Here is a 15,327-nt window from a genome sequence, read left to right on the forward strand (position 1 = left end):
TCTTCACCCACTTTTTCAGCAATGGCATATTAATAAGATAGGCACACAAAAGGAAAAAGCCAGTGTTTTATTAGAGTGAAACAAAACTCAATTTTTAGGTATCCTTTTATGCATGAAAACAAAGACGGTATATAGTGCTGATCCGTCCATTTTGAAACCCTTTCAAGTGGTATTATTTTTAAGATTTATTCAGCTAAAGAACTGAAAAATGTGATCAGATGAGGACGAGAGGAGGCGATGGCAGCTACCTGCTGGTGGTGAAGAATCCCTTTCTCATTATCAGCATGGGCAACAAAGAACAAAGATCCCATTCTGTAACTTTGAGGATTATTTGAAATAGTAGATTAAAAACCACTTACAATGTTTGGATGTGAGAGGCGAAGAAGAACTCCTATCTCAGTTCTCACAATTTTTTTGTCCACCTAGAAGGCAAAATGAGAGAGAGAAAGTAAAAGGAACTCTCACCTTAGAAATACCTTAACTGCAGCAGAGAATCAGAAACAGCACTAACCACCTGGGTGAATCAGGTCATTGGCAAAGAGGCTCATTCTCCGGCGTTTCTGGTCTCTTTCCTAATGCTCCCACCTCCACCCCTTTTCAGTTGTAGGTCTTTCTTCTCTGCTTCAGACATAAGGCAGAACTAGTTACAATGTGGATCACAACTTGTCAAGCCTCTTTTTCAAAAATCACTGCTCTCATCAGGGACTGAGCCCTGACCCTGGCACTCAGAATCAGTGATGTTTTTCTAGAAAATAACTGTCAAACACACCACAAAAATCACTGGGCAGCTATCTGAACAGTCATTATGGTGACCTGAAATTAGCTTCCAAGTGCTACTATAATTAGCATCTTCAGACATCAACAGATGGCTTCAACAGATCAATATTACAAAACTGAAACCCATAAAATTACCTTCAGTATTTACAAAACACCTTGAAGAATGGTAGTTTTTGTTACTAACAATTCACAATTATAAAATACATAACATATATTATTAAATTCTAAGTTGGGGGATGTATTTGAGCCCAGGTTCCCCAGCACACAAACGTGAGGGCAAGGATCAACAAACACTCTGATATTTTATTTGGAAGATGCCGTGAGGGCAGGGATAAGGGGAAGTATGGCAAGGTGAGGGGTGACATATGCAGTCAGCACACTGCCTACGGTGGCACAGGAGATGTAAAGAAACAGGAGGTCACACGGGCAGGTGCATACAGTTGGCACACAGCACTGGTCCAGAGGAGCCGCACCAAGCCATCACGCCTTGAAGACGTTCACAGGAAGGAGGGAGACTTCACCCGCCTTGGAAGCTACTTCTCCTGTTGCCCACAGGTGCAATCCTGCCCTCTGGTGTTAACTTTTCCACACGTTTAGGTTGCACGTCCGGTCTCTGTGGCAGTTCTGATGCCATAATCCTCCTCATGAGGTATTCTATCTCACTCAAATCTAGAAGTGGCTGGAAGGGCCACAAGCTTCAGCTGTGTGTCCAGTTGGCCTAACTGCATGAAGCAGACAGTGGGCACTCCAGCTCTCCTAGTGGGGAGGACTGGTGGACAGAGGGAAGCTGAAGCCCAAAGGAGTTTGTCCTGTCACAGTGTGTTCCGGAGTGCTCATCTGTCATAAGGTAAGCCAGATTGACAAAAATGGGATAATGGTCCTGCCTCTCTAATTTACTGCCTTTTATTGCTAATTAGTAAGAGGTTTGTCTTCTATTTATATTGTCTTATTGTTCTAGTTGTCGATTTTAAATGGGCTGGGTACATGGGGTTTTTCTTAAAACCTATTTTAGCTCCTCTATTTAAATTGTTCAAAATATCCAAATATCTCCCTTCATCCTCATAAAGTCACCTTTGAAGCATCTAATAATTTTAATGGTTTCTGAAATACTTTCAATAGAAAACATACTTCTTGAAGATTACACATAAGAAAATAAAACAATTTAATAAAAGTGGTTATACTGATTTGTATTAAAAGTCCATGGAACTTAAGATTCCTTATTGTTGAAAGAAATCCCAATTTTACTATTATTCTCTATGGCAGGAGATAAAGAAATGGATAAAAGGTGTCATTCTAGAGTAATATCAAAGAAAAAGGCCCACCATTGGAACAGAGTTAATCAGACATGGACCCTTCATTAAGATATACAGCAGTTATACTCCTGTCCTGGGGCTGAGAAGTTACAGAAAAGAAAGGAGAAAGGATTGAAAAATACGTGAAGAAGACATAATGAGGACTTAGGAAAAGAAAAGGAAACCCATTTCTGTACTGTGGGAATGATGGATGGAGGCAGAGGCAGGAAAGGACCTGAGGAGGAGAAGGGGATTTTGTAACAGCAGATTGTGGTGGACCTGAGCCACTTGGGCACCTCAGATGTGGCCCAGATCTGGACTCTGGGATTTTAAATACTCTGCTGAGTTGGGGAACCTATATGAGCAGAGACTACTGCTCTACTCCTAGGATTCAGGCAAGTACAGTGGCATCTCCACATCAGATGCTCAGCCTCGTCTCATGTTCTCTGCGGGGTTTGAGTCCATAAGCTTGTGTGTCTCTCTGTTCTTTCTCTGGCTTCTTAGGCTTATTTGTAGCTTGAGCAATGACAAGAGAACATGATGTGAAGCACAGGACTGTGCTCCTCAAACACTTTGTGGAAAATGGCAAAATACAAATTATTAGTAGATAAATAAATAAGCAGACAAATGTCTTTAAATTTTCACGACAGTTCTCTTCTGCATAGCTTCTGCCTAATTTAGCATCCTGTTTCCTGACATATCAACAAGTACATGTTGGCACCAACATACTTGGTGAAAAGACCTGTCAGCTGGCACTTTGTTAAATTCAAGAATGACAGTTTTAGCCTACAAAGATTTAAAAGCTAAGCACTGCTGTTTGAACATGTAAAAATCAAATGCGGTTTACAGATAAAAATACGGAGCCTGGTATCTCCCGTAACTATTTAATTTTAACCAAATCTGATTATTCCTTTTATATTAACCTGATGGAAACCTGGACATCTCATGATACCTTACCTTTTTCGTTGTCTTCTCAAGTGGTGTCTTGTTTTTGTCCCAATAGGAGATGTACCACAGGGCCTGGGGGGACAGGTGGCCTTCCTGTCCCCACTGCTGTCTAAACCATTTCTCCTCCCTTGTCCTCCTAAAGTCTCAGCTGTCTTGAAATGTCTGCCATCAGCCAGCCCAACTTGCACCCTTTTTTGTTTTGCTCCTATTCCTATCTCTGTTACTCTTCCTAAGCATCCTCAAATCTCAGAACATTTCAGCAACTTCATCTCAACCGCGGACCCTATCATCGTTCTTAACAACTTCAACTCTCATGTGAACGATCCTGTCAACATCCTTGTCTCTAGTTTGTCATTTCTTCAATTCCAACAATCTCCTCCTCCACTCTCCCTTAGTAACCCATCCCCATGGCCATATCCAGGCCTTGTCATTACCAGCAATTGTACCACTTCAAAAATACTGATTTGAAACCTCCTGCTTTCTGCCTTCTACCTCCTGTCTTTTTAGTTCTTACTTAGTTTCCATAGTCCATTAGGATAAGCACTGATAGGGCCGCCTGGGTGGCTCAGTGGTTGAGTGTCTGCCTTTGGCTCATGGTGTGACCAAAGGTCCCAGGGTCCCGGGATCGAGTCCCCCAACAGGCTCCCCACAGGAAGTCTGCTCCTCTCTCCACCTGTGTCTCTGCCTCTCTCTCGGAGTCTCTCACAAGTAAATAAAATCTTTTTTTAAAAAAGGATAAGCACTGATATGCATCTCCCCCAACTCCTTTTGCTCTTATCTTTCTCTGTTGGACTCCCCAAGTAAAACCCTTAAATTGGTTAAACTCTACTCTTCTTTTACTCCATGTCTGTGTCTGAACTAAAGTGTCTGGACAACAATCTTGATCGGTCCCATTTTTTAATTTATGACCCCTAATCTCAAGGGACCCTCAGAGCTCCTTACTCTACAACAGAACATTTCACACTTTTCCTCCTCTAACATCCAATACCCCCCTGCCTTCCCCCTTTTACCATAGATCTCCTATTCTATACCTTTCCAACCCTCTGAGAAGGTATAAATAATACAAAGAGAACACAATATTATCATCATCCAATTTATTATCCTATATACATTTGTATCCAATTAATGTCATCCATTTATTCCACAAAAATTTTTGATCACCCCCTACATGCAGATTTTATTCTGGGCATGAGGATACAGGAGTGAACAAAACAGATAAACTGCCTAGAAATTTCATGTCCTAAGAAGCTTATTATGTTCTAGTGAAGATTACAAAAGAAGTAAATAAGTAAAAGGTCCAGAGTTGATAAATACTAAGGAAGAAAAAAAGGTAAAGGACATGGGGTGGTGAAGGATGCTATTTGAGATCGAGGGTTAGAGACATACCATGGTGCAGGGCCACTTGGATCTGAGGGAGGAGTGCTTTAGACCGAGAAACAGCTAACACCAAGGCCCTCAGCTACGAGTGGCAGCAAGGTGTTTAGCCAAAGCAAAGTGACAGGGGAGGAAAGTAGGAGATGATGATGGAGGCTCCTCATAACCAGGGGTCAGGTCATAGAAGCTATGGTGACTGAGTAAGAACTTGATGCTTTAGGAGGACTTTAAGATTCTGAGAAAAGAATGACACAGTCTTAGTTAAGTTTTAAAAGGATACTCTGAAACAATAAAAATAAATAAATAAATAAATAAATAAATAAATAAATAAATAAATAAATACTGTGAGGGGTAACCAACTGAGCAGCTCAGTTGGTTAAGCATTTGACTCTTGATTTTGGTTCAGGCCATGATCTCAGGAGCGTAAGACTGAGCCCCACAGTGGGCTCTGTGCTGAGTATGGAGCCTGCTTGAGATTCTCTCTCCCCTCTTTCCACCCTTCCCCACTCCCTCTCTCTAAAAAAAAAAAAAAGAAAAAGAAAGAAAAAAGATGCTCTGAATTTTATAGAGATGAGGATGATGGAAAGAGTAAAGCAGGGACACTAGTTAACAAGTTATTCCAGTGAGAAATTAGGGAGGTTTGGTAGTGATGACAGAGGCATGAAGCAGATGGGTATTTTTAAGGGAGAGAAAATAGTATTTGCAGATGAATTGGCTGCGGGATGTAAGAGAAAGGAAAGTGCAGAAGTTGACTCTAAGTTTTTCAGCTTCAGCAATGGGAAGCATAAAACGGCCATTAAGTCCTGAGGTGGGAAGGACTAAAGGAGCAGGTTCAGAAGAGCTAGTAACATCACAGCCCTGCCCACTGTCCACTCCACTTACCCATCAGCCGTCCCCTCTCATTCTAGCTCGCTAATCATCTAGTTGATCTCTGAAGAACCCAAGATCATTTCCATTTCTGGGCCTTTCCACCACGTACTAGATAGTTTTCTGTCCTGAATGTTCTTCTGCTAGATCTTGCAGTGTGAGTCTGGGCCCAGTGGAGAGGAACATGGAAGGGGCAGCTGCACAGTAGAGGTCTGGTTCAGAGGTGGAGGCAGTGATGAGCCCTGGCCGTGATGGGGTGGGACAGCAAGGAGGTATGCACTGTGGAGGGACCAATATCTTATTTTATATTTAACACTGACGAGCATCACCACTCTTGTTCTGATTAGCCTGGGAAGACAAACTCTCATAATGCACATCAATCAAATAAGCTTGGTTTTGGAAACTATGAGACTCATTTTTTGATAGTTCTGTTAATAGTCACCTCCTACTCCCTGCAGACTCCTGAAACACTGGCAGGGCCATGGGAAGAGTAGAGCTTTCCAGTGGAGGGGAGCCCAAGGACTGGAAGAGTTCAGGCCAGACAAGAATGGCTCCATGAAGTTCAAACAGGAAATAAAGATGCCTGTATTTCGGAACCGGAAATGTCTATAGTCAGGGAGATTCAGAACCGGGCAGCTCCCTCAAGGGAGGCACCTCTGCTCCCACATTCCTACGTTCTAAAATCTAAGCCTTTCTGCTCACAGATGCCAGAAATTCTTTCACAAGAAACAGTCTTTTATCTTATAGTGAATGAAACAGGCTTAAAATATTCCTGGGAGAGATGACAAGCTGAACAAAGTTTATACAAAAGATCTGGCTCATGCTAGACTCTCACTAGAAACAGATTTGGCTTAACAGAGAAGATAGGAGATATATAAAAATATATAAAGCAGAAAGGACTTTACATCTTTCACTAGCTCTTTTCCCCTTTTTTCATCTCTGTATCTCTCCCTGGGATTAAGAATATATGGGAGTAACCCTGATTTAATACCTCTTCTCCTTCAAAAGACCCTAGATTGGGTATCCCACAATGCCAGAGGCATCCCTCAGTGCCTCACCTCTCTGCCTGCTTCCAAAGCATTTCTCTGCTTCCCTCCACAGACAAACTCCCCAGAATGGTCTCTGCCTCCTTTCTCCACTTCTTCCTCCCACCCCCTTGTATTTGTCAGTGCAACCCTCTCTGGCTTCATCCCAAGAATGCCTCCAAATTGCTCTTCTAGAAAAGAATCAGGGCCTTTTTGGAGGAGCCCTTGGAGCCAAACTACTCATCCTATCCTGTCAGCAGCATTGGATATATTTGGTCACTCCGTTCTTGAAATAAAATTGATTATTCCACGTCACCATTCTGGTCTGACTTTCCTTCTACTTTAAAGGCTCTGAGGGCAGCCCCGGTGGCTCAGCGGTTAGGCACCGCCTTCAGTCCAGGGCGTGATCCTGGAGACCCGGGATCAAGTCCCACATCGGGCTCCCTGCATGGAGCCTGCTTCTCCCTCTGCCTGTGTCTCTGCCTCCCTCTCTCTCTCTCTCTCTCTCTCTCCCTCATGAATGAATAAAATCTTTTAAAAAAAATAAAATAAAATAAAAAATAAAGGCTCTGAAATACCTCCTCACTAATCTCTCTGGATTCTTACCCTTTACAATCATTCCCTCTGCATACAGGCTACAGTGATGTCTTTAAAATGTGTATCAGAGCATGTCACTCTCCTACCTAAATGCCTTTGTTGGCATCTATTGCACTTGGAATAAACACAAACGCTTTACCATGGACCATAAAACTCTGGATGGCTGGGCCTCACCCTTTCAATCTGATGTCATTTTTCTCTCTACACAGGCCTTTCAACTACTAGACCCGACTCCAAAGCCTTTGCACTTGCTCCTTCCTCTTGCACTAGACCTTCTGACTTCTCAGAGCACTTGAGGGGCCTTCCCCGGACTCTTCTTCAAAAGTGACTACACACACATACACATTTATCCTCATACCATGAATCATATCACTCTAATCTCTTAATAACATTTGCCAAAAAAGCCAATGTTATCATTTAATTTCCAATTCATTGTTTGTTTTTCTTACCAGAACACAAAGCTGTAGGACACCAAGGGTTCTGTCCATTTCCTACACATCAGTATCCCCAGCATTTTTTACCAATGCCTGGTATACAGTGGAAGGAAGGAAGGAAGAAAGGAAGCAAGCTAGAGAGGAAGGGAGGGGGCTAGTACTCCAATACAAGAGTTGGCTGGTTCAAAGGAAAGATCCCTGGTTTCACAGCTTTGGTTAGCGGAGATTAGAACTGATTAGTCTGTCCTCTTGTCATTCGAATCTGTATGACATTTTTGTCATGTTATTGGTACTAATGGAGTGGAGGACACCTGTCCTCCTGGCAGAGCAAAATACCCAATCTAGGGCCCGCATGGATATTAGCTTGTGGTTTCCAAACCGTGAGCCACAAAGAATCAGTATTAAGACGACATTCTCCCAAGGTAAGCGAGAATGTTCCAAGAAATAATAAATAATAATAAAAGCTTTGGTGGCGTTACGGACTTTCTAATCCACTGCAACAGGGGGTGATGTTTCCCATCTGCTCCTCTCCCCCATCACAGGATACAGAGCTCTTCAAGCTGCCAAAAGGGAGGGCCATTCTTCAAACAGCACACCTTGCCTTTATTTGTGTGATCAATGCTTTGTATCAAACACAGCCAGAGAAAAGATTAAAAGAAGTGAAAATGATGAAAATCAGAAGCTGGAAGGCACTATGGGCTCCTGAAGGAGCTAGACGACCTTGGGAAGCAGGGAAGTATAGGGATGGAGCTGCAAACTCTCTGTTGTCTCTGCCTGTCAGGGGACAGTTCAAGAGGGAAGCTTGGCTGGGTCCCTACTCCCCCAGATTCCCTGACACCAGCACAGTCAGATGCTTGCAAAAAGAAAGAAGCTGATATCCTGTGATAAAAAAGGAATGTAATGTCAGCCTCCGAAATTCTCTTTTCAGGGGCATGTTGCCAGGGCTGGAAGAAAATAGATAGTATAGGGGATCCCTGGGTGGCTCAGCGGTTTGGCGCCTGCCTTTGGCCCAGGGCGCGATCCTGGATCCTGGGATCGAATCCCGTGCCGGGCTCCAGGCATGGAGCCTGCTTCTCCCTCCTCCTGTATCTCTGCCTCTCTCTCTCTCTATGTCTATCACAAATAAGTAAATAAATCTTAAAAAAGAAAGAAAGAAAGAAAGAAAGAAAGAAAGAAAGAAAGAAAGAAAGAAAGAAAGAAAGAAAAAGAAAATAGATAGTATAAATTTCTAGAGAAGTATCCTAGCCACCTTAAAAAAATGTGAAATATAAAACATAAAAGTGAGAAATATACCTACCATTGGAACACAATTATCATTAGCATTTTGGTTCATTTTCTTTCAACTTTTTAAACGCTGTTTCTTTACATACTTCAAATACAGACAGATAGCTTTGTTTCTTACAAGTTTCATGAAAAATACCATAAGATATTAAGGATACCTAACATTCACAAGCAAAGTGTAAAACAGTTTCCTAATGCCCTAGTATCATCAATGACTATTTTTATCATTAGATTCTTAGGATTTCTTACAATTTGCTACAATATAAATCACTGTGTAATGAACAGCCACGGCTGTACTTTATTTTAAAATGCAACTTGTGGGATGCCTGGGGGGCTCCATGGTTGAGCATCTGCCTTCGGCTCAGGGCGTGGGATCAAGTCCCACATCGTGCTCCCCACGGGGAGCCTGATTCTCCCTCTGCCTGTGTCTCTGTCTCTGTGTCTCATGAATTAATAAATAAAATAAATAAATAAATAAATAAATAAATAAATAAATAAATAAAATTTTTTGAAAATGCAACTTGAATTCTGGTTCTGCCATTTAGAGTCCTTGATAAAATCATTTATCCTGAGGATTATTTAGATTTCTTCAGAGCTAAAATAGAGATAATAATTGCTATTTACAGTATCACTGTTTAAGGAGTAAATGAAAATAGTTGTGAAGTCTCCTGCTCACAGTAGATGTTCAGTGCCTTTCCTGAAAGGACTTTTTAAAAGTAAGGTAAGTATTTCCTAGTGTTCTATTTTCAATTTTCTATGTTTTCCCATAAAAGTCACTCTAATTGAAACAAACTAGAAATATTGGGATTTATGAAAGTGCCAGTCCTAGTAAGGAAAAAAGTGTCTAAGAAGCTTGAAATATGGTTTTGTTCCTCTTTCCTTCTAAAAGTGAAAGATAACTTCATCAAAATCCTAAACTATATCCAATATAATCTTCTTATTTGAAGGTAATCAAAGAGGGGAACTGATATCTGTTTGCATTTACATTTAAATGCCTTTCTGCACCTTTTTTTGAAGATTGGGATAAAAGCCGCACTACTTTGGTTAAGCTCCACAGAGCTTTTAATACCAAATTCTTATGTTTATTACCCAGTTGGCCACCGAGGTCACACCTGAGTTACTACAGACCTGGGTATCAGCTATCTCCTAATTCGAATTTCTCTTAGAACTTAACAAACTGCATCACGCCCTTGTAGTGCTGAGGTAGGGAAACTGAAGGAAGGCAATAAAAACCTACTTTTTGTGCCTTTCCTGCCTCTGTTCTTGCTAGGACCTGCACCCCTCCTTTGCACATGCCTTAATGCACATAGTGTACACGTCTTCCTGGTATGAGATGAGGAGTTTTGATTTCTCTAGAATAGACAATATCTGAGGAAGGCCAGGTGCGGATGACTGGATGCAGCTACCATGTGGTTGTTCCAGATCACCAGGGCTGGGCGTCTTGACATCAAGGCTGCCTGGCTCCAAGGAGTAACATCTGGGTTCTCATCTTTGCTCTAGGTGGTTCCTGGATGTCTGAGAGGACATGTACGCCATCATGATCCTCAATTTTAAAACCCCAGACCCCAAACAAAGACAGGGATCTTATGACTTTGTGGTCTGTCAAATAACAAAAACATAAAATACTCTTATAAACATGATTTTAAATCTCATCAATCACATCTTGGGGTTGAATCCCTTAAGAGAAAAGCTTTCAATAGGAGAAAACCTGGATACTCTTAGAAGCTTTAGCTCCTTAACTGTTGTTCTTTCTAAGATAATTATGACTTTCAAATAAGCTAATTAATATTGTTCAAGGATGCTGAAATTTTTCTCTAAGAAAAGTAATGTTACTGACAAAAAAAAAAGATTTTAAATTACCTCAAAAGCAATATAAACATGTTCTGGGGCTGGAATTATAAGGAAAGAGATAGTAGAAATCTTAATGATTTAAGGTTTGAAAAAATTCCATTGTTGATGTTGCTGCAGGGCAGTACTCTTCCTCTGAAGGTGTGACCTTGCTGAAGAAGCGTCTTAACATAAGTGGACCCCAGAGCTTCCCTTTTCTGGAGACCAGAGGCTTCTAGAAATCCGCAGCTGAAGTATGTCAGCTCAGTTCTTCTCAACATCTTTCTCTTTGGGGTGATGTGCACATCCTCCTGGTGCTCCCATTAGTTTCTCCTTAAGTCTCTTCTGGGTTAAATGGCTCAGAGTTTAAAGGCCTCATGCCTAAGTGACTGGGTAGACACGCACATCATTCCATGACAATGCCCTAGCGTGTCCCCTCTCTGATACTGTCCAGGACTGGCAGGGTTCAGAGAAGACAGCAGAACGGGTTTGTAATCCATGCCCTGAGCTGGTCTCTGATTTTGTGCTGCCTGGCTGGTTTACTCCTGTCCCTGAATGTCGACCACTATGTGACTCCCTGATGTGTCCCCAACTGTCTATTGCTGCTGGCGGCCTCATCTGGTCAGGTGTTCAGTGTGGTCAGCGACTGGTGATGGCTGTGGTGCATGGGTACTTCAATCTCACCGGAAACACCATGAGTAACTTTAAGCAAGTATGGAAAGAACAGGGCAAGGGACAAACAGCTCTGAGACAGATAAACTTACATTGAATATTTACCCTAGAGAAGTTCTTTTAAACTGAAAAAGATTTTTTAAATGAGGTAACACTAAGATGTCTTTAACTGGAAAGTTTAAGTATCATTTCCCCAGATATCCAGGGGTACCAATCTCAGGAAGAATTTAATTATCATAGAAAATAGAGGATACTTTGCACTGCTGGGGACTGACCCCAAAGATACAGATGCAGTGAAACGCCAGGACACCTGCACCCCGATGTTTATAGCAGCAATGTCCACAATAGCCAAACTGTGGAAGGAGCCTCGGTGTCCATCGAAAGATGAATGGATAAGGAAGATGTGGTCTATGTATACAATGGAATATTCCTCAGCCATTAGAAACAACAAATACCCACCATTTGCTTCGACGTGGATGGACCTGGAGGATATGATGCTGAGTGAAGTAAGTCAATCAGAGAAGGACAAACATTATATGGTCTCATTCATTTGGGGAATATAATAGTGAAAGGGAATAAAGGGGAAGGGAGAAGAAATGGGTAGGAAATATCAGAAAGGGAGACAGAACATGGAAGACTCCTAACGAAATGAACTAGGGGTGGTGGAAAGGGAGGTGGGTGGGGGGTGGGGTTGACTGGGTGATGGGCACTGAGGGGGGGATGGGTTGAGCACTGAGTGTTATGCTAAATGTTGGCAAATTGAACTCCAATAAAAAAATTTTTTAATTAAAAAAAAAGAAAATAGAGGATACTTTAAATTTTTTGGCAGATAAATGTTGTAGGTAAATTTTGACACTTGTCCACATTCCCCCGTCGTAAGAATGTCAAAATTTAAAAGCTCATAATGGTAATCTTACATCTGCTTTATCAAGGAAAAAAAAATCATTCACAGCTTGTAGTACTTTATTACACATGCCCCATCTTGACATTGATCACAACACCCAAATGTGTCCTCATGTTATTATGGAAAAATAGTTCTAGACTATTCTGATCCCCAAATTTTAAAAAAATCCTCCCAATGACAGCTTGGTATGTTGTGTGTGTGGGGGACTAGATATAACAACCCATTTGATATATTTCCCAGATTTCTGGGGTAGAGATAAATATGAGAAGCTTTAAGTGAATTTATCTTGTGATACTGACACCTGCAGCAGAGAAGAAATTGGAATTCCATACACGCATCCATGCCTGGGGTCCCTCCATCCCATCTGCCAGTAAGACAAAGTGCAAAGAGATTCACACCAAGCAACACAATATAGTTTGTGTCTTACACGCTCCCTAGTTATTCCTCTTTCATTTGTTAGTGAATATTGTGTGCTGAGACTCATTAAATTAAGCTTTTAACAGCATTTGTAAAGAATATGTTGCTTGTGTTTGCTGCACATAGGGAATATTATTTACCTTTGTTTCACAGTGTGACTTAGAAATGCACTCAGTTTCTCTTTTTCTGTGTCAACAGAGGCTTTTTCATCTCTTACCAGCTTAGCAAGGAGCAATATCTAGTTTCAGTCTCAGATCTGGGCCATGATCATTCCTATCTTTTTTTTGTCTGTGTTTTTTTCCCCTTTGGTCTTTTTTTCTATCAGGACTTAACTGGTATAAACAGAAAGGACCCAGATTTAGGACTCAAAGCCCTGGGTTCAAATTCTGTATGCCATTATGTACTTTGGACACGTCTGTTTTCTAAAACTCCCATAAGTAAGATACTCCCATGGGGCACGTTGTGTTAACATGTGAAAGGGGCCACATAGGGTTTAATAATTACATGTGGGCACCATTCTTATCAGCATTAAGCTCCTTTACTGTTAAAACTACTGAAGGGGCATAAGATGACTTGAGAATATTTAACTTTAAAAAGAAAGCAGTTGATAGCTAATTCAGTACTGAAAATTATTCAAATCTCTTCTAATTAATATCTGCACATAGTCACTCCTTTCCTGTCCTTTAGCAGACCCATGGTTTTGGAGTTCCAAAACTTGATCCTTTTTCTTAGCCTTCCTTCTCCCCTCTTCTTCTTACCTTATCTGGATGGATGTAGCTTTGACCATCATTCAACATTGTACCATAAATACAAAAAAAAAATCAAAATTTATTGCAATGTCCTTCTGTTAACACTGATATTATAGCCTGTTCCCTTCTTAGTAAGCTATGAATCCCAACTCTGCTCTAAGGCTGGTAAACTGTTCTTTCGACTCTCCTGTCAACCTGGATGTGGCCCACTGGGCACTACTCCCCAGCTCTGGTCTTCCAACCTTGGCTCCTTTCAACTGCTGGTCTCCTAGCACTTCTCCTTCAGTTTCAAGGCCTTTTCCATTCAGCTCTATGAGAAGTTTCTAGTCTCTACCTATAAGATTTCCTGTTTGTGGCTAATCACGCATCTCCTTTTTCTGCTACTCCACAGCCTCCATTTAAAGGGTGGAGATCACTTTAGATCAAGCTGCCCACTCCTTATAAAAGCACTCGAGGTTTCACTGTGATCATCTGAGTGGATGGCGTCACTACAAAGTGTGTTTCCTTTAGGCAACAGCACCCAGGCATGCGCCTATACTCTCAATCTCTCTTTCTCCCCACCTCCCACCACCCTTCAAAGCAGGTTGTCTGAATTATGGTTTATTTTTTAAAAGGCAACAAAATACTTAGGAAAGATCAATATAATGAGAGAATGGATAAGCAGGCTGAATTGTGACAAATTCCAGCAGCCTTTCTATCAAAAATGAGAACAAATCACACTGCAACAACTAATTCTCTGCAAGAAGGTTCAGACTTCCAAGTGGCTCTCTGAATGGTAAAGCATACAAATCAGGGCAAGGTTTTAACATTCCAGCCCACTACCTTTTTCTCTTGTAGACATATACTTGTCACAGACTGAATAGAAATATACCTGTTCCTATTCCAGGAAACCTGCCTTAACAGTTCCCCTGAAAATCAATAGGTTTCAACTGACAATGCTTGAAGAAGTTTCACTTCAGTTGACACAGCTTGTTATCTGCAAGCTACTTTACTTAATGTGTTCTGAGACCTCAACTGGGCCGAAAAAGTCTATTTGAGATACTGATTTATATTTTCCTGTCCATCACTGACCAAAGGCAACCTTGACTTCACTTTTAAAGCACACCCATGAATGGTTACAAGTGGCCATGGCAACATTTAATAAATGCAAATCTTTAATTAAGATGAACCCAGACATCTCTCTTATGTAAATCATAGAAAATGGAAAATAAATGGCCCATGGTCAGTGTTCTATGTTCCCCAAGGCTAGGTAGAAAGAGACAAGAGCAGGTAATCCTCAGTTTACCCAGTGGGGTAAATAGTATTATCTTTAGTTTAGAATGGAAGAATCTGGAAATCTCCTCTAATGGACATATCCTGAAGTTTCATCTACCAAGAATTTAGGAGGAGGCCTGTGTATATTTAATCTAGAACGTTTCAAATTCTCCTGCAACATCATAGTTATATATTCAAATAGTTAACTCATAAGAATATAAGGAAAAATGAGTAGACATTAAAAAATAAATCACAGAATTATTAGCAAATCACAAGGTGTGTTTCTTCAACTAACTCAAAAAAAAAGATAAAAGGCCTCTTTCACCCTTTAGCACTTATGGAAATTTTATAAAACTTAAAGGCATTTTCTAGTAAAATAAATTATTCAACAAAAACCTTTATAGAAATTGATAGGTAACTTTACACTCTAATAACTAAAATATGACAAAATTTAGACCAGGGACAGCTTCTATACTGTGGACCTAGCCACACTGCTCCCATGCTAAGAACCAGAATACAGCTATGAGGTTCAAAGCATTCTAAATCTAGCAATCACGAGTATCCAAGATTTATTTGTATAGGAGGTCCTAAGATCAGAGATCTTTATTTAGCACCGTATTAAATTTGATTGATAATAGCAGTAATTTTAAAAGCACTCTAAAAACAATATAATTAATCTTATTCATACAAAATTGCAGAATATGTTGGGTACTGCTTACTCAGTTTTATTTTTTTTATTTTATTTTTTTTTTTTTTTTGCTTACTCAGTTTTAAATGAAGCTAATGAGAACATCAGAACTGCACAGAATGAACTGGTACTATCATAATATAAAATGTCTGTGTAGACCCTTTATAATTAATAAGAATGTTCCCACTTATAACAAGCTTCCTAGGTATTGAAAAATATTT

General features: G+C 40.7%; 1 protein-coding gene across 3 annotated transcripts in view; it reads right to left on the reverse strand.

Moving 5' to 3' along the window:
- Positions 1–15,327, reverse strand: part of CAMK4 (calcium/calmodulin dependent protein kinase IV) — a 198,274-nt gene that overhangs the window by 76,413 nt on the left and 106,534 nt on the right. For all 3 annotated transcript variants that reach the window (XM_041752192.1, XM_041752191.1, XM_041752194.1), the window contains one exon: positions 360–422. In XM_041752192.1, the coding sequence (XP_041608126.1) occupies positions 360–422 (63 nt within the window). The remainder of the gene's footprint in view (positions 1–359; positions 423–15,327) is intronic.

This window comes from Vulpes lagopus, chromosome 4, assembly GCF_018345385.1.
Source record: "Vulpes lagopus strain Blue_001 chromosome 4, ASM1834538v1, whole genome shotgun sequence".
In the NCBI taxonomy this organism is placed as follows: domain Eukaryota; kingdom Metazoa; phylum Chordata; class Mammalia; order Carnivora; family Canidae; genus Vulpes; species Vulpes lagopus.